At 46.5% G+C, this 20927-nt stretch overlaps 2 protein-coding genes across 5 annotated transcripts in view; both read right to left on the bottom strand.

Annotated features, from left to right (window-relative positions):
• Nucleotides 1–11575: 11575 nt before the first annotated feature.
• RSKR (ribosomal protein S6 kinase related) lies at nt 11576–15836 on the bottom strand. Of its 3 annotated transcripts, none has more exons than XM_019817469.3 (12): nt 15293–15836; nt 14649–14897; nt 14473–14556; nt 14291–14359; nt 13841–13910; nt 13510–13614; nt 13293–13333; nt 13020–13047; nt 12819–12908; nt 12647–12735; nt 12400–12510; nt 11576–12019 (listed from the first exon to the last, which is right to left on the bottom strand). In XM_019817469.3, the coding sequence occupies exons 1-12, from the start codon at nt 15347–15349 to the stop codon at nt 11798–11800; spliced, it is 1215 nt and encodes a 404-aa protein (XP_019673028.1). In that variant the 5' UTR covers nt 15350–15836; the 3' UTR covers nt 11576–11797. The 3 variants fall into 3 exon arrangements, with proteins under 3 accessions (XP_019673028.1, XP_019673029.1, XP_011287284.1); XM_019817470.3 differs by having other exon boundaries at nt 11576–11968; XM_011288982.4 differs by having other exon boundaries at nt 14649–14894.
• A 134-nt stretch (nt 15837–15970) lies between these two features.
• KIAA0100 (protein KIAA0100 homolog) overlaps nt 15971–20927 on the bottom strand; it is a 27514-nt gene continuing 22557 nt past the window's right edge. The window contains exons 31-39 of one of the 2 annotated variants that reach the window (XM_011288983.4): nt 20742–20863; nt 19267–19447; nt 18542–18628; nt 18231–18341; nt 17958–18093; nt 17723–17853; nt 17441–17542; nt 16957–17091; nt 15971–16534 (exon numbers count right to left, since the gene is read on the bottom strand). In XM_011288983.4, coding sequence (XP_011287285.2) covers nt 16352–16534; nt 16957–17091; nt 17441–17542; nt 17723–17853; nt 17958–18093; nt 18231–18341; nt 18542–18628; nt 19267–19447; nt 20742–20863 — 1188 coding nt within the window. In that variant the 3' untranslated portion in view covers nt 15971–16351. Of the gene's footprint in view, nt 16535–16956; nt 17092–17440; nt 17543–17722; nt 17854–17957; nt 18110–18230; nt 18342–18541; nt 18629–19266; nt 19448–20741; nt 20864–20927 lie in introns of those variants that run through there. The other variant, XR_002148983.3, reaches the window with a different exon arrangement.

The raw sequence follows: 20927 nt of genomic DNA, 5'->3' as shown, positions 1-20927 counted from the left end.
GGCGGACTCCACCACCCTTCCCCTCCGCGCCATGGGGCCTCCCGACGAGTCTGGAGAACAACCAGTGTTATATTAGCCATTCTCCACCAGTGATTTATATAATTGGAGAACTCAAAATGCAAAGTTCTGCGATAACCCAAAAGATTTAATTGGGCTTTTCGATACTGTTCTCTTTACCCACCAGCCTACTTGGGATGATTGTCAGCAGCTCTTGGCAGGTTCTCTTCACCACCGAACAGAGAGAACGAATACAGGTGGAAGCTCGGAAGTCTGTCCTAGGAGAGGACAGACAGCCGACTTAAAACCCAGATCTCATAAACGCTGCCTTCCCCTTATCCCTCCCTACCTGGGACTACAACTCGGCTGAAGGTAAGGAGAGACTCCGGGTCTACCGCCAGACTCTAATGGCAGGTCTCAAGGCTGCCGCGCGAAAGCCTACTAATCTGGCCAAGGTATATGATGTAAGACAAGGTAAGGATGAGAGTCCAGCAGCCTTCTTAGACTCACAAAGGCTTTTAGGCAGTACACCCCTCTGAACCCAGAAGCCCCAGAAACAAAAGCCGCAATTATCATGGCTTTTGTTAATCAGGCTGCTCCAGACATCAAAAGGAAATTACGAAGAGTGGAGAGGCTAGGAGAGAAGAGCCTGCAGGACTTAATAATAGTAGCAGAAAGAGTTTACAATAATAGAGAAAGCCCGGAGGAGCAACAGACTAAGCGACCGGCAGACCCGAAATCTGGCTAAGATCCTGCTGGCTACAACCATGGATGACCCACAGGAAAAACGGAGGTACCTCAAGAAGCTGACTTCAAGAACAGGTAAGGAAGATGGCCCTGGTCCCCGACGGGAGTGCCCTAAACTAAACAAAAACCAATGTGCTTATTGCAAGGAAGAGGGCCACTGGGTGAAAGACTGCCCTAACAAAAGATCTAAGGCCCCTGCCAAGATATTGGAGATGGAGGACCTGGACGACTAGGGGAGTCGGGGTTCGGTACCCCTCCCCGAGCCCAGGGTAACTCTCAGAGTGGAGGGGCAACCAGTTGAATTTCTAGTGGACACTGGGGCACAACATTCGGTCTTACTACAACCCCAGGAGAAATTGGCAAGCAAGACCTCATGGGTGCAAGGGGCCACGGGGACCAAACAGTACTCATGGACTACCCGAAGAACTGTGGACCTAGGCATGGGCCGGGTATCCCACTCCTTCATGGTCATCCCTGAATGTCCCTACCCGTTGTTAGGTCGGGACTTGCTCACCAAGATGGGGGCACAAATTTGCTTCCACCCCGGAGGGGCAAAAATCCTAGACAAAGAAGGGCAACCGATTCAGGTGCTTGTCCTGAGTTTGGAAGATGAATATCGTCTCCACCAGACGCCCCCAGTCCAATTAACTGACATTGACTGTTGGCTACAGGAATTTCTTCAGGCATGGGCAGAAACTGGGGGAATTGGGCTGGCCCGACACCAACCGGCTATATACATAGAACTAAAACCGGGGGCAGACCCTGTCAGGGTCTGCCAATACCCCATGCCTCTCGTGGCGCGAACGGGAATCACGCCCCACATACGGCGACTACTAGACTCAGGCATATTAAGACTCTGCCAATCGGTATGGAACACTCCCTTGCTGCCGGTGCGAAAACCACACTCTAACGATTACAGGCCAGTCCAGGACTTAAGGGAAGTCAACCGGCGAGTAATGGATGTGCACCCCATGGTCCCAGACCCATACACCCTCCTCTCCACCTTGCCTCCAGACAAAAATTGGTATACGGTATTAGATTTAAAAGATGCCCTTTTCAGCCTGCCTTTAGCACCCAAGAGCCAAGACCTTTTTGCTTTTGAATGGATGGACCCCGAGAAAGGCATCAATGGCCAACTCACCTGGACTCGACTACCACAAGGATTCAAAAACTTACCAACCATCTTCGATGAGGCCTTACATGAAGACTTGGGTGAGTTCCGTTCTGAGCACCCTCATTTGACCTTATTGCAATATGTAGATGATATCCTGCTGGCGGCGGAGGACCAGGACACTTGCCTGCGAGGCACCAAGGACTTACTCCAGACTATAGCAGCTCTAGGATACCAGGCCTCAGCCAAAAAGGCCCAAATCTGCAGAGCAGAGGTGAGCTACCTGGGGTACAAATTAAAGGATGGACAAAGATGGTTGACAGATACGCGGAAGGAAACCGTCCTAAGGATCCCACAGCTGCAAACCGTCCGTCAGGTACGTGAATTCCTGGGGTCGGCAGGGTTCTGTCGACTATGGATTCTGGGTTTTGCCGAGATGGCCAGATCCCTCTATGACGCTACCAGGCACCAACAAAATTTTGAATGGACAGAGGCCATGAACAAGGCCTTTAATGACCTTAAACAGGCCTTGCTGTCTGCCTCGGCTCTCGGGTTGCCTGACCTAACCAAGCCCTTCTACCTGTATGTAAACAAGAAAGACAGGGTGGCAAAAGGGGTCCTTGTCCAGTACATAGGTCCCTGGAAAAGACCCATAGCTTATCTCTCTAAAAAGCTGGACATGGTGGCCGCTGGATGGCCCCCATGCTTAAAAATTATTGCTGCGGTGGCCACTATGGTCAAGGACACAGACAAGATAGCCATAGGGCCAAAACTATATGCTACCACCCCACATGCTATTGAAGGGGTACTCAAACAGCCCCCAGACCGCTGGATCAGCAATGCTCGTCTGATAATGGTATCAGAGCCTACTGCTAAACCCCACCAGAATTTTATTCAAGCCACCTACAACCCTGAATCCGGCAACACTACTCCCTAACTCAGACTGGGACCCCCCTCTGCATAACTGTCAAGAGATTTTGGCACAGGTGCACGGAATCAGGGCTGATCTCCGGGACCAGCCACTGCCGAACGTGGACGTCACCTGGTATATGGACGGCAGCAGTTTTGTCCGAGAAGGAATCAGATACCCGGGGTGCAGCCATAACCACAGAGATGGAGATCATCTGGGCAGAGCCATTGGCAGCCGGAACATCGGCTCAACGGGCAGAACTGATCGCCCTGGCCGAGGCACTAACCATGGGAGAAGGTAAACGAATAAACATTTACACCGACAGCAGGTACGCCTTTGCCACCGTTCATATCCACGGAGCCCTTTACAGAGAGAGACGGCTTCTGACAGCAGAGGCAAAGACTTAAAAACCAAACAGAGATTCTTGAACTCCTAAGGGCCCTCTGGCTGCCCAAGGCACTAGCTATCATCCATTGTCCAGGACACCAAAAAGCAGACACACCAGTAGCCAGGGGAAACCGGCTAGCCGACTCAAAAGCAAAGGAGGCAGCCCTTTTGGTGACTCAGGTTTTAACAACCATGCTACCCGATCCAGGGGCACCGACCCTGCCGGACACCCCCAACTATACTGGCACTGACTTACAATGGATTAAACGCTTGCCTATGACCCAATGCTTGCATGGCTGGTGGAGGGCCGCAGACTCCAGCATCATCCTGCCAGAGGAACTAGGATGACAAGTCCTATCCAAAATGCATCGGAGTACTCCTATGGGAACAAGAAAGATGGAAGACCTCATAAGACATGCTAAGATCATTATTAAAGACTCTCGAGCAAAGATCAAGCAGATTGTGGCAAGCTGTCATGCATACCAGCTAACCAACGCCACCACCCATGGGTCTAACCCCAGAACCCAACTCAGGGGAGACCGCCCAGGAACATACTGGGAAGTAGATTTCACTGAGGTAAGGCCTGGAAAGTATGGGTACAAGTACTTGCTAGTTTTCGTAGATACCTTTTCAGGGTGGACAGAGGCATTCCTCACCAAGCACAAAACAGCGCAAACCGTGACCAAAAAGCTGCTGGAGGACATTCTGCCAAGGTATGGATTTCCTGCCAGGATCGGATCCGACAATGGACCGGGGTTCATTTCTAAGGTAACACAGGGAGTAGCACAAATACTGGGGGCAGATTAGAAATTACATTGTGCTCACAGACCCCAGAGCTCAGGTCAGGTAGAGAGGATGAATAGGACATTAAAAGAGACCTTAACTAAATTAGCCTTGGAGACTGGCGGGGACTGGGTCACTCTCCTCCCCTTTGCCCTATATAGGGTGAGAAACTCACCATATAAGATGGGACTGACTCCCTACGAAATCATGTTTGGTATACCTCCACCTATCATTCCTGCCTTGAAACCCGAAGTGCTTGCTGAGTTCAATGACCAACAATTTCTTTTCTCCCTCCAAATGTTACAAAGAGCCCATGAGCGGGTGTGGCCTAAGCTGAGGGCCCTCTAGGAGACCGGGCCGCCTCCTGACCCCCATCAGTATCGACCAGGCGATTGGGTGTACGTGCGGAGGCACCAACAGCAGACGCTCCAACCTTGCTGGAAAAAACCCTACATTGTGATCCTGACCACGCCCACCGCTCTCAAGGTCAACGGAATAACTCCCTGGGTCCACTACACCCACATCCGGCCAGCTGATCCACACGCCGTCCTCAAGGACTTTGTTCCGGAATGGAAGAGTCAGCCCGACAAGGACAATCCCTTAAAGCTAAGGCTGCGTCGCTCCCACTTACCCCGCTAATATTACTTGCGCTGTATCCCCTCGCAGCTAAACCCAACCCCAAACCACTTAATCTAACCTGGCAAATCATCACCCCAAGCTCTAATCAGGTAGTAACCCAGCTGTCCGAGCTACACCCTAGAGGGACCTGGTGGCCTAATCTGACTATTGACTTGTGTGAACTATTCAGTCAGGACCCCTGGCACCAAGGCAGAATAGGAATACCAGGATGTGGCACCGAGAGGGCCAAGATGGCCCTCCAAGATACCTGTTTTTATGTGTGTCCAGCCCCCTCTCAGTCTGACCATAATAAGGCCTCCAAATGCGGTGGCTGGACAGACTACTTCTGCAAAACATGGGGTTGCGAACAAACTGGGACATGCAATTGGCTGTCACAAAACCCATCCGGCCTCATAAAAATGCAACTGAATACTACGCACCCCTCATGCTCGGAACGCCCTTACTGTAATCCAGTCACCATTTCCTTCACGGAGACCGGGAAACAAGAAACAAATTGGGGGGTAGGACTTCTGTGGGGACTCCGGCTTCACCAAAGCGGGTATGATAACGGAGTCCTATTCATGATCAGACAACTAGAGAAACCGAAAGGTCAAGGGAAACCCTTGGGATAGGTCCCAACACTGTGCTAGTACCTCCTCAACCTCAGGCAACACCTGCAGCACACCCTCTGAATCTTGCCCACAACACCTCCGGTGGTGGCACCCCAGTCCCGACTCTCCTCTCCCCTCTCCTCCCCCTCGACCCTTCTCAGCACCCTCATTGGGCCCTGATGTCCAAGGCTTACAAATTCCTCAACGCAACTAAGCCCAATCTTACCCGATCTTGCTGGCTGTGCTATGACGTCTGCCCCCCCTTCTATGAGGGTTTTGCAATAATGGGTCAATATAACACAACCACGGACCCTAATGCTTGCAGGTGGAACCCAAAGCCTGGTAGTAAAGGCCTCACCTTGCAGTCCGTGTTCGGCCAGGGACTCTGTATAGGCACTCCACACCACCACCAGGCTCTGTGCAACATTACACAGCCTACAAATAATACAGGGTATTATCTACCGCCCCAAGACAGTTGGTGGGCTTGTTCTGAGGGTTTAACTCCCTGTGCTCACGGTCAGGTTATAAACAGAACTGGGGGCTTCTGTGTGCTGGCTCAGCTACTCCCTAGAATCATCTACCATTCAGATGAGCGGGTACTTCAGTGGAAGGGCGCAGATACCCACGGGCGAAATAAAAGGGAGCCCATCTCCGCTATCACCATCACCTCCCTACTGGGAATTGGATTGGCTGGCGCAGGGACGGGTATTGCCTCACTAGCCACCCAGGCCTCCCACTACAGTAGCCTTAGAGCTGCCATTGATATAGACCTAGAACGCATAGAAACCTCCATTTCCCACCTCCAAGAATCCCTAATGTCTTTGTCTGAACTGGTGCTCCAAAATAGGAGGGGATTAGACCTAGTTTTTCTACAACAAGGAGGAGTCTGCGCTGCCCTGAACGAAGAGTGCTTTTTCTACACTGACCACTCAGAGATAGTACGAGAATCAATGGCTAAGGTAAGGGAAGGATTAGCCAAGCAAAAACGAGAGCGAGAGCAGCAACAGGGATGGTTTGAATCATGGTTCAATCATTCTCCCTGGCTGACTACCTTATTGTCCTCCCTAGCCGGTCTCCTGATCATCCTTCTCCTCCTTCTGACCTTTGGGCCCTGCCTCATTAATAGACTAGTGGCTTTTGTCAGGGACCTAGTCAACACAGTTCAACTCATGGTACTCAGGCAACAATATCAACCACTGACTCTCTCGACAGAAACCCAGAACCCATGATTGGGTCCTGCATAGTATCCTCTGAAAAAGGGGGGAATGTGGGACCCAAGGAATTTAACAAAAACCCCCTACCCCTGGACAAGCAGGCAAGACTACATTTTGTGCTACACCCACCATGTCATGTGTAACCCCCACATGACCTACTTATTGCTTAAGACACTCCCCCACCCTAGTCAAGCCGCTGAGCACACCCTTACTGGAAACCGGCTCATATAGGAATGCAGAACCCCTAACCGCCAAAGAATGTAAACTCCACCTTTTGCCCGCCAAACTTGCGCGCCAATTCTGACCAGTGATGGTTTAGTTCAGTTACTATAGGGTAAATTGTAATTCAATTGGCCACCTGCATGTGGACTGACAAGACTATGCAACTTTCTGTGTGTGTTACAATCTCATTGGCCACTGGCCCCTATAAAACTGCTACGCCTTTTAAGCTAGGGGTCCAAGTCCCTGCTCCTCTGTGTCAGGTATACTTGGGCCCAAGCTCGAGCTTGCAAATAAACCCTCGTGCATTTGCATCGGTATTGGTTCCTTGGTGGTCTCTCGGATTCGAAATCGGGGGCATTACAGATTGTAGATCTTTTTTTTAATTTTTTTTTTAACGTTTATTTATTTTTGAGACAGAGAGAGAGCATGAACAGGGGAAGGGCAGAGAGAGAGGGAGACACAGAATCTGAAACGGGCTCCAGGCTCTGAGCTGTCAACACAGAGCCTGACGCGGGGCTCGAACTCACGGACCGTGAGATTGTGACCTGAGCCGAAGTCGGATGCCTAACCGACTGAGCCACCCAGGCGCCCCTACAGATTGTAGATCTAATCTCCCAAATGTTCTTATAAAATTTTTATGTTTTGATCACATTTAAATCCTTAATGTATCTGGAATTAAGTTTTGTATATAATATTAAGTAGGGGTCCAAATATTTAAAACACTTGGGTTTTTGTTTCTTTTTAGGTAATCTCTATGCCCATTGTGGGGCTTGAACTCACAGCCCCAATATCAAGAGTTGCATGCTCTACCAACTGAGCCAGCCAGGTGCCCCAACACTTGTAGTTTTTAACTTTAGGATTAGATATTACTTATTTTGTAAAAATGCAATTACATAAGCCAAATCAGCAACTCTGAGAACTGCACCAGGCAGTTCTAAGTGAACTCAAGGATGAAACTGTGGAATTAGTAGCTCTGCTTCAATGAATGGTGTATGTATATATGATGGAGTATGTGTATGATATGTATGATGGGAGTTCTTTTTTTTTTTTTTTAATTTTTTTAACGTTTATTTATTTTTGAGACAGAGAGAGACAGCATGAACGAGGGAGGGTCAGAAAGAGGGAGACACAGAATCTGAAACAGGCTCCAGGCTCTGAGCTGTCAGCAGAGAGCCCGACGCGGGGCTCGAACTCACAGTCTGTGAGATCATGACCTGAGCCGAAGTCGGCCACTTAACCAACTGAGCCACCCAGGCGCCCCTGTATGATGGGAGTTCTGAACAAAGGAGGCAGTGTAACAGCTGCTAATCAGTGGGGCTCCATAAACCAGCAAAACTCAGGCCAGTGAAATCTGAAATAATATGTTCCTCAGAATATAAACAAAACCAAACTATAGGGAGGAAGGTAGCATGCTTTTTTTGTAAATAAAATGTCCTGATTAATATATTAGAACTCATCATAGTGGTTGTATTAGTTTGCTAGGGTTGCTATAACAAAGTATCACAGACTGGGTGGCTCAAACAACAGAAATTTATTTTCTCACAATTCTGGAGGCTACAAGTCCGAGATCAAGGTAGACCAAGTAGAGTTGGTTTCTTCTGAGGCCTCTCCCATTGGCTTGTAGATAGCTGTCTTCTCCCTGTATCTTCACATGGTCTTCCCTCTGTATGTCTGTGTCCTAATTTCTTCTTCTTTTTTGAAGTTTATTTATGTTTGAGAGAGAGAAAATACGCGAGCAGGGGCGGGGCAGAGAGACAGAATCCCAAACAGGCTCTGCACTGTCAATACAGAGCCCAACATGAGACTTGAACTCATGAACTGTGAGATCATGACCTGAGCCAAAACCAAGAGTCGGACGCTTAACCGACTGAGCCACCCAGGCGCCACCCCCCCTCCAATTTCTTCTTTATAAGGACACCTATCATTGGATTAGGGCCAACCCATATGACCTCATTTTAACTTAATTGCATCTTTAAAGACTTTTCAAATACAGTCACATTCTGAAGTACTGAGGGTTAGGATTTCAATGTATGAATGCAAAAGGTGGGGGGGGGGTATGGTGGAGACACAATTCAGCGTAACAGGGATTAATAATGCATTAAATAGGATTTTATTTTTAAAAAGCTTTGACAAGATTTTTATATTGAAGAATTTAAAGAAGTAACTAAGGAATTGTGATTACCTGCTAAATGCACGAACTAATAAACAGATCGATACATGGTAAAGAAACTTAGAGGTAAGAAACAATGAGTAGAACTACAAAGACACTTTTCTAGAAGGAGAATATACAGATTGGTGTTACATTCTTAGAAAAGATAATCTTACATTCTTAGAAAAGATACAAGGGAGTGCAGCATAAAATATCCACTTTGGTAGGTATATTTGATTTCTTCTAGGTAATGAAAAATCAAAGCATAGGGTTAAATTTAAAAGATGATTTCAGGTTGTATATAAAAATATTTTTTAGGGACTCCTGAGTGGCTCAGTCGGTTAAGTAAGCATCCTACTCTTGATTTTGGCACAGATCATAATCTCACAGTTTGTGATGGGATTCTCTCTGCCCTTCCCCCCTGCTCACGGGTGTGCATGTGTGTACTCTCTCTCAAAATAACTAAACTTAAAAATTTTTTTAAATAAAATTCTAATAAAAAATTTTATCATGAATAAGTAAAAGGTATTCATAGGTCAGTGATTCTAAGTGGGGGCCAGGGGTGGCAGGAAAGACTACCTTCCAGGGATGAGCATATCAAAACTCTGGACCAGGACACACAGTATCATAAAATCATCAGCATCTGCTTTTTGAAAAAGCATCACAGAACTCAGAAGCCCATTCTCTACAATTAAGAATCAGTGATTATAACCCCCCTCATTTTATATGTAGGAAACTACAATTCAGAGAAGTTAAGATAACTTGTGTAAAGACTCTTAAAATAGTTATTGGTGGATCCAGGCACCAGTCTAATATTCTTAACTACTTAAGAAACCATTAATTCCTATTACAAGTATTCAGGGTTTTTATCCAATGTGCAGTTCTGGTCACTACAACTTAAAAAAAAAATGTAGTAAAGCTAAAAAAAAAAAAAAAAAAGTCTGAAGAAAAACAAATTAGATAATCAAAAGGGCTACTGTTACATTTATTTATTCATTTATATCCCAATCTCATTCCAAAAAAGGCTTACAAAGATGCAGATAATATAGTAAGAAAAAAAGATTAAAACAGAAAAATGAAAATAAGGAAAATAAAGATAGGAAAGGAAGATGGAACCAAGAATGTGGCTAGCATACAAAATATACGATGTGAAGTCCTAAACACTTGCTGGAAATGGACCACAAATTAGGCTCTAAGTGGCATAGCACTGATATGAAGAAAAAATTACAGTCAGTTGAATATTTAGTGTCTTTAAGGTAAAATCAAACAGCAATTCAGGAAAAGCACAGCTGAATTCAGAGGAAATTTCTCCCATGCATCCTTAAACAGAACATTATGAATTGTAATGATAAACACCCTTTACAATAGCCACAGCTATTAAATTTCACAGGGATTTTCCTACGGATTGCCAAAGTACAATCCAGAAAAAGCAATTCTGCAGAGGCCAATAAAATGCCAGCTATACAGGGAAAATCTGGCTTAATCCAGGGACAGAATTAATAAACACAAGTACACAGAGTACTTTCCAGACTCTCTTTGGTTTGTAAAGAGAGATCAAATATAACTGAAGGATAATAAAATGAAGGTTTTGAGGGGTGCCTGGCTGGCTTGGTCAGAAAGGCATGTGACTGTAGATCTTGGGGTTGAGTTCGAGCCCCACAGTAGAGGTAGAGATTACTTCAATAAACAGAGTTTAAAAAAAAATTTGTTTTAAATGAAGGTTTTGAGAAGTTTAGAAAAATGAAAACAAGTTATAAATGCCAGAAATGTATAAAATTTAAGGTCCAGATGACTTTCCTTACTAAAGAAAAAGGTTCAGGGTGCCTGGGTGGCTTAGTTGGTTAAGTATCCAACTCTTGATTTCGGCTCAGGTCATGATCTCCTGGTTTGTGACTTTGAGCCCTGCATCAGGCTCTGCAGGGACAGTGTGGAGCCTGCTTGGAATTCTCTCTTCTTTCTCTCTCTGCCCCACCCCTGCATGCTCTCCTTCTCTCTCTCTCTCAAAAATAAACATTTTTTTAAAAAATAAAAAGGAGGGGCACCTGGGTGGCTCAGTCAGTTAAGTGTCCGACTTTGGCTCAGGTCATGATCTCACGGTGTGTGAGTTCGAGCCCCATATGTGACTCTGTCCTGACAGCTCAGAGCCTGGAGCCTGCTTCGGATTCTATGTCTCCCTCTCTCTCTCTCTGCCCCTCCCCTGCTCACGCTCTGTCTCTCTCTCAAAAGCAAACATTAAAAAATATATATTTAAAAAATAAAAAGGAAAAGGTTTTTGAAGTACATCTCTAACCTTAGATCTTAAGGCTGATGTCATGCCTCTTAATCCCTTGGTTTGCCCATCAGAAACTGAATCCCAGGTCATCTAGGGAAATACTCAGTTTAATAATCCTTGTGTCTTCCGAGGAGACTTTGTTTTGGAAAAAAAATTCAATAGCTGTTCCAATTAGCCCTAGAAAAGACATTTAACCCATCCATATTTCAGTTCTTATTCCTCACATTTAGGCTATTAGATTCACTTTTGAAATTTTTAAACATTAGATTTATCACAGACTGGCTTTGAGTCCCCAGATCACATGTTTTAGCTACATATTTAGGGGTTAAAATGCCAGCTTTTGAGACTTTTGAAAAACATTCATACTACTTCTGAGAAACCTATAAAACACATAAACAGCACCTTGAGACTCCATGAAGTGTTACTTGTCAAGAAAGGAAATACGGCAGAGAAACAAGGAAAGGGAAAAGTAGAATAAGCCTCTGGTTGAAAGCTTCAGGGTATGAGCATTGGAGAAATGCAGCGAAGGAAAAGGTCAACACTGATCCGAGATGTTGAATTGAGAGGTGAGTTGTATTAGGGAGTAGGGAGGGGTAGGGCCAATTGTGGCTGCCAATAGCAGAATGCACAAGATTTGAACTCTGGTCCAACAAGTAGAAGAACAGAATAGTAAGAGGCTACAGAGTAAAAACAAACTAGATCATCAAAGTGGTCATACTGAGTTGGCAGTGGAGGAGATCCTTGGGTTCTCAGGCCCCGATCTACAGTAGAGGGGCTCAAGCAAGGCTGGGATGGACCAGGTAGGACTCCAGGTTACAGTCAAAGTTCTTGAAAAGCATGGACTCCGATGGACTGGGCTGGGTAGCTTGTGTCTCCATGACAAAGTTCACTGGCTGCTTCTGTAGGAGCTCTGGGTCAAAGGCCACACCCCGGAAGAAAGGGTGGACCTGGAAGTGATGCAAATAACGTAGACGGTGGAGGGGATTCTGGCATAAGAGCTGAAGGCAAATAGAGCATGAAGGATAGATGAGATAGGAGAGGGGCTAACCAGAAAAGCTGGAAAAGAAGAAGTTCATGGGCTGTGGAGGGCAGGAAGAAGAATCCTAAAGAGGATTTGAAAGAGGGAGAAATTATTGGGGGCAGAGGTGGGAATAGAGGCACTGTCCTGGTAAGAGCAGCACTGGCCCTCTCTCTCAGAAGTGACTGACTATGCATGGGGAGGATGGTATTTGATCAAGTTAGAGCACGTGCGCACGCACACACACATACACACACTCACCAAATTATTAGAGGAATGGGGAAATCTCATTTCAATAATAGGGAAAGGAGAGAATTGAATGGTTTGGTAGTCAAGAAGGAAAGTAGTGTTCACTCTTACCTCATGGAGCAGGAGTGAGAGCCCCTGGTTAAGAGAAGCTGGGACCTCAGAATCATAGTGTGTCACACTTGCCAACATGGCCACATGATCCCTCTCTGCAGCCACTGGGAACTGAGTTAAGAGGTGGGGAATGGGGGTGGGGGGCAGTGGTAGCATTGTTTAGTAGGAATAAGGCAAGTTTTCCTAAGTTCTTCCCACTACAGGGCAGAGCTCCTCTCTTTGCCCAACATCCCTACCATCTTCTCACCTTCCCAGTTGCCAGACAGAAAAGCAAGACACCCAGGGACCACCAGTCAGCAGCATGGTTGTAAGGCCCTCCACTCAGGACCTCTGGGGCTAGATTTGAAAGACAGGTGTCACTGACATCAATTGGCTATCCTCTGCCAATGCTTCCCCACCAGTTTTAGCCCCTGTCTCACCCATGTACTGAAGGGTGCCACAGATAGTATAGGCTCGGGCTCCCTGGGGCAGGTGGCGGGACAAACCAAAGTCTGTCAGTTTCACATGGCCTGTGAAAGATAAGGCAACAGCACCACTCTGTTCCACCCCTTGTCAGCCATGACATATTCCCAAACTGACAGTACCTCTAATTCTGGGGCTAGGAAAAGGAAAGGACTTACCTCGTTCATCCAGAAGGATATTCTCCATCTGAAAAATCACAAGTGAGAGGTTATTCATCTTCCTTTTGACCTTCTTTTATCATATATACCTGTCCGCTGAGGAAGATGCCCTATTCAGCATTCAAGTCTATACTTTGAGGGCTCTTGCCCAAATCCTTAGCACCCTTGAGGGCCCCAAGGTCAGCTATCCTCATCTCCCCTCTCCCTTCTTAGATCTGTTGGTACTTCTTACTGATGCCCCACTTCAGACAGAGAAAAAGTGCTTAACTCTACCTTCACATCTCGGTGGATGATGCCCAAATCATGGAGATAGCCTGTGGATGACAGCAAGTAATGGGGTGTGCTAAAGCTCTCCTGTCTTTCCAGTTTCCCTGGTAGTTCCCATCCCATCCCTATTCCTGTTCTTTGACCTCCAGAGTTAATACCACTTCTCTCTGCCCCTCCCCCTTAAGTCTTCCCTCATTTCCATTACCATTTCTGTTTCACTTACACAGCACCAGAACCAGTTCAGCAGCAAAGAGGCGGATGGAAGCCTCAGTCAAGCAGCCGACAGAGGACCACAGGGAGCACAGATCTGTACTGCAGTAGCTGCACACTGCAAAGGACCAGAAGTCTAGGTGATATTGGGGGGTAACGTGCCTGGGCTCAAAGGCATTTTAGGCCTCTTGCCCAAACTGATGCCACATGTTGTTCCCTCCCTTTGGGAGACAGAAACACTCAGAGAAGGGAAACAGCCAAGGGAGAACAAGCCAAAGGGATAGGTAATCTCAGGTGGAGTACAATGGGACGACTCTTGGAAATGAGAGAGACCAGTCACTCACTAATGAAGAGGTGTCGTTTTCCCTGCCAGCTGTCCCCCAAACCGTGTACAAAAGGATGGTTGATCTGTCGCTAGGGATGAAAAAAACAGGAAGTTAGGGAGGAAAAAGGGCACTGAGGATCAAGACAGCCAAGAAGTCAGGATTTAACCTAGTTGTGCAGAAAGGGAGCTGCTGCCCTGCCTCTAAGTTCAGGTGAACAAAATAGTAGGGACTGCCTGTCTGGTAATCCCAAAACCAGCATGATACTATGAACACACCAGGACATGCTAGAGAGGTTTCCCTGGAAGGACCTAGAATTAGCTGCTGCTAACTACCTTTCCCAGGATCTGCTTTGGTTGAAGCAGAGGGAGGGGGCAGAATAAGGAAGAGCAGGGCAGTTGGACAGGAAAGGTGCTTTCTCCATCTGTGGTTTAGTTCTTCCTAGGCTCCATTCCTGGGGTCTGTGCATACCTGGATGCTAACCTCCTCTTTGCACTGCCTCAGGATGTCCCTCTGTAGGACCTTTACCTTGGACACCACCTATAAAAGGAGAGGAGTGATGACTCCTATGCGTTGTTTATGCCTCCCAACCTTTCTGAAACCAAGAATAGAAGCAGACACTAGAGAATGATATGGAATACCTAGGTCCCTACCTTCACTGCAAATACTGCTTTCTGGTCACAATCTAGCACCTTGAAGACTGTTCCAAAGGAGCCTTTAGCCACAAGTCCTAAAATCTGTACAGAGAAATTAAGAATAGGGTGATTGAAACTCTGGCCATTTCTAGATGTCTCCCCAAGACTGAGACCCCTTCCAGGGACTGACCTACCTTCAGCTGGTGATGCCCTGTAAGAGGCCTAATGGGAAACTCCGGCAGAAAAAGGTTGACGAACTGAGGCACTGGCCACTCAGACAGAGGCTTCTCTATTAGCAACGGGGTCGGCTCCGGGGGCTCCTGGTGTAGGCACTGATGCCCCCGTAGTCCCCACAGCTCTTCCAGACCTGACCTGGTAGTTCCCACACCTGACCAGAGGCTCTTCCAGCCTCGCACCCAGGGACCCTGGATGTTGCCACCCTGCTGAGAACCAAGGGAGCCACTCTAAACCTCTGCCCTTGAGCCATTACAAATTCTGCCCATCTTAGAGGGCATACCCTCTAATCTTAACCTTAGAGATATGTTTTTGAGCACCAGGCAAAATTGCTACTACCCTTGTTTTGGGCCAAGGCCTAGATTTCCTGGACATGATTCAAATCCTCTAGGAAATCAGTATGTAGACATTTTCTCCATGAAGCATCAGAAATTCGCCCTGTACCTCTCTCAGTATGGGGTTGGGATATTTTCACCGTATAGCCTTCTGTTTCACCTCCACAGTGGGCATCACTAACATTCTCCTCACTGGTCAGTTCCCAGGCCTCAAGCCCATGTCCCCCCTTCACCTCCCCTAAACAGGCTGCCAGAGCCCCACAGCCTACCTTATGAGAAGCAACCACCCGGGCATGTTGCCCCTGCCGACAGCTTACTGTTCCCATCCAAAGCCTCTGCCTCCTCTACCTGCTAAATCTGTTGTCCCAGTTACATAAGCGATTCCTCCCCCTGATGCTACATTACACATGAGCCCCGCCTCTTCCCTGCTATTCATGACTAGAGATGCAAGTGGATGCAGCCAAACCCCTCATCCTCAAATCCTATCTGCCCACCCCAGTTATGAATAAGCTTATAGCCAGAACTAAAATGTGCAGAGACCTATCAGCATGGGGCCAGTGTCACACCAGAGCTGGGAAGTATCTGTGATAGGGCTTCATGGAGGAGGGAAGAGGCCATCCTCATTAGAGTGGCAGCTAGAGGATGTGTCTTGGGTTGATGGGGAGGGAAGGACACAGGTTGAACCCATGTACTTAACACACCAAAAAAAATTAATAACTAAAATAGATTTTTTTTCTCTTTAAGTCATTTTCTTACCATTCTCCAGGGCATGCCCCAGGGGGATCCATGGCCAGCCCTGACTCCTATTGCCATTTTCCCAAGTGAACTTGGCACAGATTGAGGAGGGGCTGATTTCCCCCCAGAACCCTAATACCTCCTATACAAGGCAGTGGAATGAGGGAGAGAGCGGATCCTCCCCTCAACTTTCTGGCACAGAGGGAGAGCAGTTACACTTAGAAATATATATGTATATATTTATATATAGGTCTATAAAAATTTATCACACTTGATCAGAACTGTCCCTCCCACCCTTTCAGTTGGCCCCAAGGGAACCAGATCCTGATCCTGGGCCCAATCCCTGGGTCTTGCTCTCTTGATGCCTCTCTGGCCCTGCTGATCAGTGTGAGGTAGAACTCAGCATTATTATCCACCGTGTTCTGCAGGGAACAGGCCAGCTGCTAGAAGAGCAGTGCCTCTCTCCACAGTACCCTGTGAGCTCCTGACCACCACAAATCCTGATGGATGAGGGGAAGCGCCTCCCACCCCACAAGTCCCTGGGGCCTGAGCCAAAGTCAGATCCTGTACTGCAGCCACTCTTGCATGCTGGATCACTTGCGCCTGCCAAAGATGGACTTCTTGCCAGGGTTCTTGTTGCCCACACTTAAACCGATGAGGAGTCGGGCTTTCTCCTCCTCTTCCTGCTGTTGCACGTTGAGATCTGATTTAGTTTCTAGCTTTCCCCGGACCTCAGACCCTGTTGCAGGCTTCAGCCTTAGCTTCTCTTTGATTACCTGGTAGGTTAGAGAGGAGTAAAAGGGAAGGTAAATATTAGTGGAACAGGCAGAATAAATCACTGTGAACCAAGTCAAAAAAGATTTGTTAAGCTTACATGAAGGCACAATGTGGCAATTCAAATTATAAAATGATCTCTGCTTTCAAGAAGCTTACAGTCTAATTAGAACCTATTCTAAACCTGAAGTTGCGTCAGCCCTCAGTTCCCTAAAACTCAACAGCAGTTAACATATATAAGTGTAAACATTTAAACATCTGACCAAAGTCATGGAGAGGGCAGGGATAGAAGTTGCTCACTTCATTCACCTGCCCGTTGCCAAGGTTACTTGTCCTACATATGTCCTATGATGAAATGCTCCTGAGCACAGGACCTGTTTGTCAGCCCCTGCTAACCAAACAGCCATGAACTCTGGCAGGATACCTGGGCAACCAGGGCTTTGCGGCTGTCCCTCTTGACAGCCATGGCAAAGTCTAGCCATGTCCATGTGTTGTTGTGGTACTCCAGACAGGGCAGCACAAGGTTAAGGTCACCCCAATCCACACTATTCTTCTCACCCTGCAAGAGAAGGAGGGAGAGGGGAGAGAAAAGAAGAGCGAAAAGATCAGCTGCTATTTTTAGTCCAAAGCTAATACTTTTTTAATATATGTGCTGCTGAAGTGAACACACAGTCCAATCTAATACTTGAGTCCCAAGTCTAGCACTTTCCTGCAGCAGCAATCTAAAGATACTGATTTCCCTTTACCTCATCCTGTAACAGTACTGACTCCTGAAGGCAGCAGAGGGAACAGCAGATTATTACCCAAAGACCATCTTCACAATTTAGACTGTCATGCCTAATTTTAAGCTCTGATCTTATCTGGTTCCCTTCCCACCCTGTTCTAGAAAGTACTAGGGAGGAGCAGACCTTGTAGCTGACACAGAGAGGAACCTGTGGAATCTTTATGTAGATGAAGGAGTTGTTCATGGCAGCTCGCTCTTTCATCTTGTCAATATCATCCACAGGGTGCTAGGAAAGGCAGGAAACGAATATGAGTTCTTGAAACCATCAGAAGAAACTTAGAACCCCAAACATCTCCATCTCCTTTCATCCCTGGAAAAGACTCAGGAAACAGAAGAAATCTTCAGCTGACCCAAACAGAACCCTAGGATTCTTCCATCTTTCTGTCATTAGGGGCATGTCTGGTACCTCAGGTACTTTCCGAAATGATCTTCTGACACCAGAACTCCGATTTAAGCCTTGTGCAACACCCTTCCCAGGGCCCAGTGGTGCTGCATCATCTGTTGCAATCAGCTGCCGAGGCTTAACCACTGGTATTCCTATGAAAAAGCAAGCACACCAGCTGTTGTCCTCTTTCTGAAGCTTCAGCTATCTCTGAGGCTGCTACCCCAGTCTTCCGGATCTCCACCATAAAAGTTCTCACCAGTAGTCACCAGTTTGGACTTATCTTCTTCATCACCAACCTCATCATCTTCTACGCTTCGGCCAGGAAAGAAAAAGCCCATTATTCTATGGAAGAACTGGTGTGTCAGCTGGATGGTGAGAGGCACCACATTTACCTAAAGAGGAAAAAGGCTGAAGAAGCAATTAAGCTCAGACATCATCCCTCAGTTTACCTACCCCTAATGTAACATTGACACACAGATAGCTTTTGAGTGCCCTTTGTTCCTGGGTCCCCAAAGGACTGTTTACTAACCTCAAAGTGTTCCTTAACAGAAATACCCCCAACAGGGGGCCGGACTTTGCTGAAAAGGCGGAGGGCTAGCTGTCGCCCAGATTGGCAGGAGCTCTGGGGCCGTAGGACTACCTGTAAGATAAAGAGTGATAAATCTACCCACAAATCCCTGCAGACTAAGAGGAAAAGCAACAGTCTTGCTAAGCTAGACAAGCTTTCACCTCTCAGATCACCACAGTATTTCCCTTAGTGGGTTTATGGGGAAGGGCCATTACAAATGCCCTGTGTTAGGAAGCATGAGAATGGGGCGGGAATGGGGAAATAAGACTTGCCTTATAGACAGCATTGGGGAGGAGGTTGTTCATAGTGAACCAGCCCAATTCCAGAAGATGTTCTGCTGTGTCATCAGACTTATTCACCTATAAAGACAGATTCCCCCCCAACCCCACCCCACACACTATTATAAGTCTTTCTCAGGAGCTTGCTAGAGAATTGCTACATATCCTGTTTTCAGGTTCTCCATATGTTTAACCCCAACCTTTGGTATCCCTTTCATTTCCATACAGTCAATTCACCCTTTAATCCAGTGTTTCTCATGGACACTACTAACAAGAGCACTAAGTGCCAGTAATCCTTCCCAATTACTGTGATAGTCAAAAATGCTCTCACTCATTTCCAAACTCCCAGGGGGAAGGAGTGTGGAATAATGAATCATGTCTTCTCCTCCATTTATTGCAGGAAAGCTGAATGTCAGTATAGAATTAATTCTATTCCAAGCTGGTATTGGAAGATTACTTCTTTCTGGGCCATATTTCTAGGGATAATCTTATTCAATGAAAGAAGCATTTGATCAAGCTCATCTATATCTGTATTATTTAATATTACAAACAACTACGTCTAAAGGGAACTCTGCTCATGTATCATCATTAATAACCATTAATACCAGCATTAGTAATCATATAATAATTAGCCTCTTTGTTTCTCCGAGTTAAGACTCCTGTGATAGGTCAATGTCTCTCAATACAGCTGCCTTTATGTGACTGTATATACCCGATACCTTGCTGTAGAGGAACCGCTGCAGCTCCAGTTCAGCAATTCCTAGCTGTCCATCTTCCTCTGTCAGACGCCATCGTGCCTGAGCAAAGTAGAACTCAGTGCGACGAACCACACTCACATCTTCTTGTTGTTTTCGCAACTCCATCTTATTGGCCTGCTGCAATTGGAAATCCTTAAAACACCTATAAATGGACAGGAGGGCCAAAGCCAATAAGGGTAACAGCATTTGGGTTGGGGGTGGGGTAGAATGCTCTAGAATGATGCAGGAGGTAAACCCAGAGATGGACCTATTTTGGGACAGCTATTCCCTATTTTTTTCACTGGATTCATGCTCCTCACACCCTGGGCCATGGGAGAATAAATCCCATCTTTCAAATTTTTCAATTCCACAGTTGTTGTTGTTGTTGTTTTTTCTTAAGTTCCACACCCATCTTGAGAAACTTAACAGAAGACCATGGGGGAAGGGAAAGGGAAAAAAACAGTTACAGAGAGGGAGGGAAGCAAACCATAAGAGACTCTTAAATACAGAGAACAAACTGAGGGTGGATGGGGGGGGGTGGGGGAGAGGGAAAAATGGGTGACGGGCATTGAGAAGGGCACTTGTTGGGATGAGCACTGGGTGTTGTATGTAAATGGTGAACCATGGGAATCTACCCCAAAAACCAAGAGCACACTTCACACACTGTATGTTAGCCAATTTGACAATAAATTATAAAAATATATATACACATATATGTATATATGTGTATACACACACACACACACACACACACACACACGTACATATATATGCGCTATGCCACATGCTAACCATGTTAAAAAAAAAAAAGTAAGTTCCACACCCAGCATAGGACTTGAACTCATGATCCTGAGATCAAGAGTCACATGCTCTACTGACTGAGCCATAGAGGTGCTGCTTTTTTTTTTTCCCAAGGTTTTATTTTGGGTTTTTTTGGTATATTTTGAGAGAGAGAGAGGGAGAGACAGAATCCCAAGCAGGCTCCCCGCTGTCAGTTCAGAGCCCGACGTGGGGCTCAAACTCAGGAACTGTGAGATTATTACCTGAGGCAAAGTCAAAAGTTGGACACTCAACCGACTAAGCCACCCAAGTGCCCTCCAGGTGCTTCTTAATAAAGTAATCTCTGCCCACTAATAAACCCCTACAATTGTATCTGCAATTGTGCTCCTTACTGACCAACTTCCAAGATATTTTATTTTCAGTTCACCTGCATAGCACCAGGGCCACAAAAGCTATCTTTCTGAGCTGATTTTCTCCTTTCCCAGGAGGTACTCTAATGAGGAGCCAAAGCAGGGGCTCTCCTGTTCTCAATCTCTTGGCCAAGACCAGCAACGCTCATTCGGGAAGTGCCCAAATCTACATCAGCCTTTGATAATGCACAATAGATCTAAAGCAAGGAAGAGAAATCAATTCCAGCTGGGGCACTAGAAAAGGGCAGGGAAAGGATGCTATGGCACCTGATGAGGATATTCAGCTCTTCACTTTCCAGCTGTAGGTTGGCCTTCTCCTGGTTTAGCTGCAACTGAAGCTTTTGGTTCAGGTCAAGCAAGTTCTCATTCTTGCTGTCATCCTGCAAAGACTAGGGAGCCAAGGTAGGAGAAACTGAGAGGAGATCTCCTTTGTCCTAGGAGAACACCCTCTCC

This window comes from Felis catus, chromosome E1, assembly GCF_018350175.1.
Source record: "Felis catus isolate Fca126 chromosome E1, F.catus_Fca126_mat1.0, whole genome shotgun sequence".
NCBI lineage: Eukaryota > Metazoa > Chordata > Mammalia > Carnivora > Felidae > Felis > Felis catus.
Note: the sequence above shows the minus strand (reverse complement) of the source record. Positions and strands in the feature narration are given on the sequence as shown.

What these genes read in the sequence shown, in the direction of transcription:
- RSKR (XM_019817469.3), bottom strand. Translation starts at nt 15,349, where the DNA reads ATGGGAACAGTAAGCTGTCGGCAGGGGCAACATGCCCGGGTGGTTGCT. An exon ending in GGGTGGTTGCTTCTCATAAG is followed by an intron (nt 14,898 to 15,292) that starts GTAGGCTGTGGG and finishes CTTGGTTCTCAG; the next exon opens with CAGGGTGGCAACATCCAGGG. An exon ending in TCTCACTCCTGCTCCATGAG is followed by an intron (nt 12,020 to 12,399) that starts GTAAGAGTGAAC and finishes ATTTGCCTTCAG; the next exon opens with CTCTTATGCCAGAATCCCCT.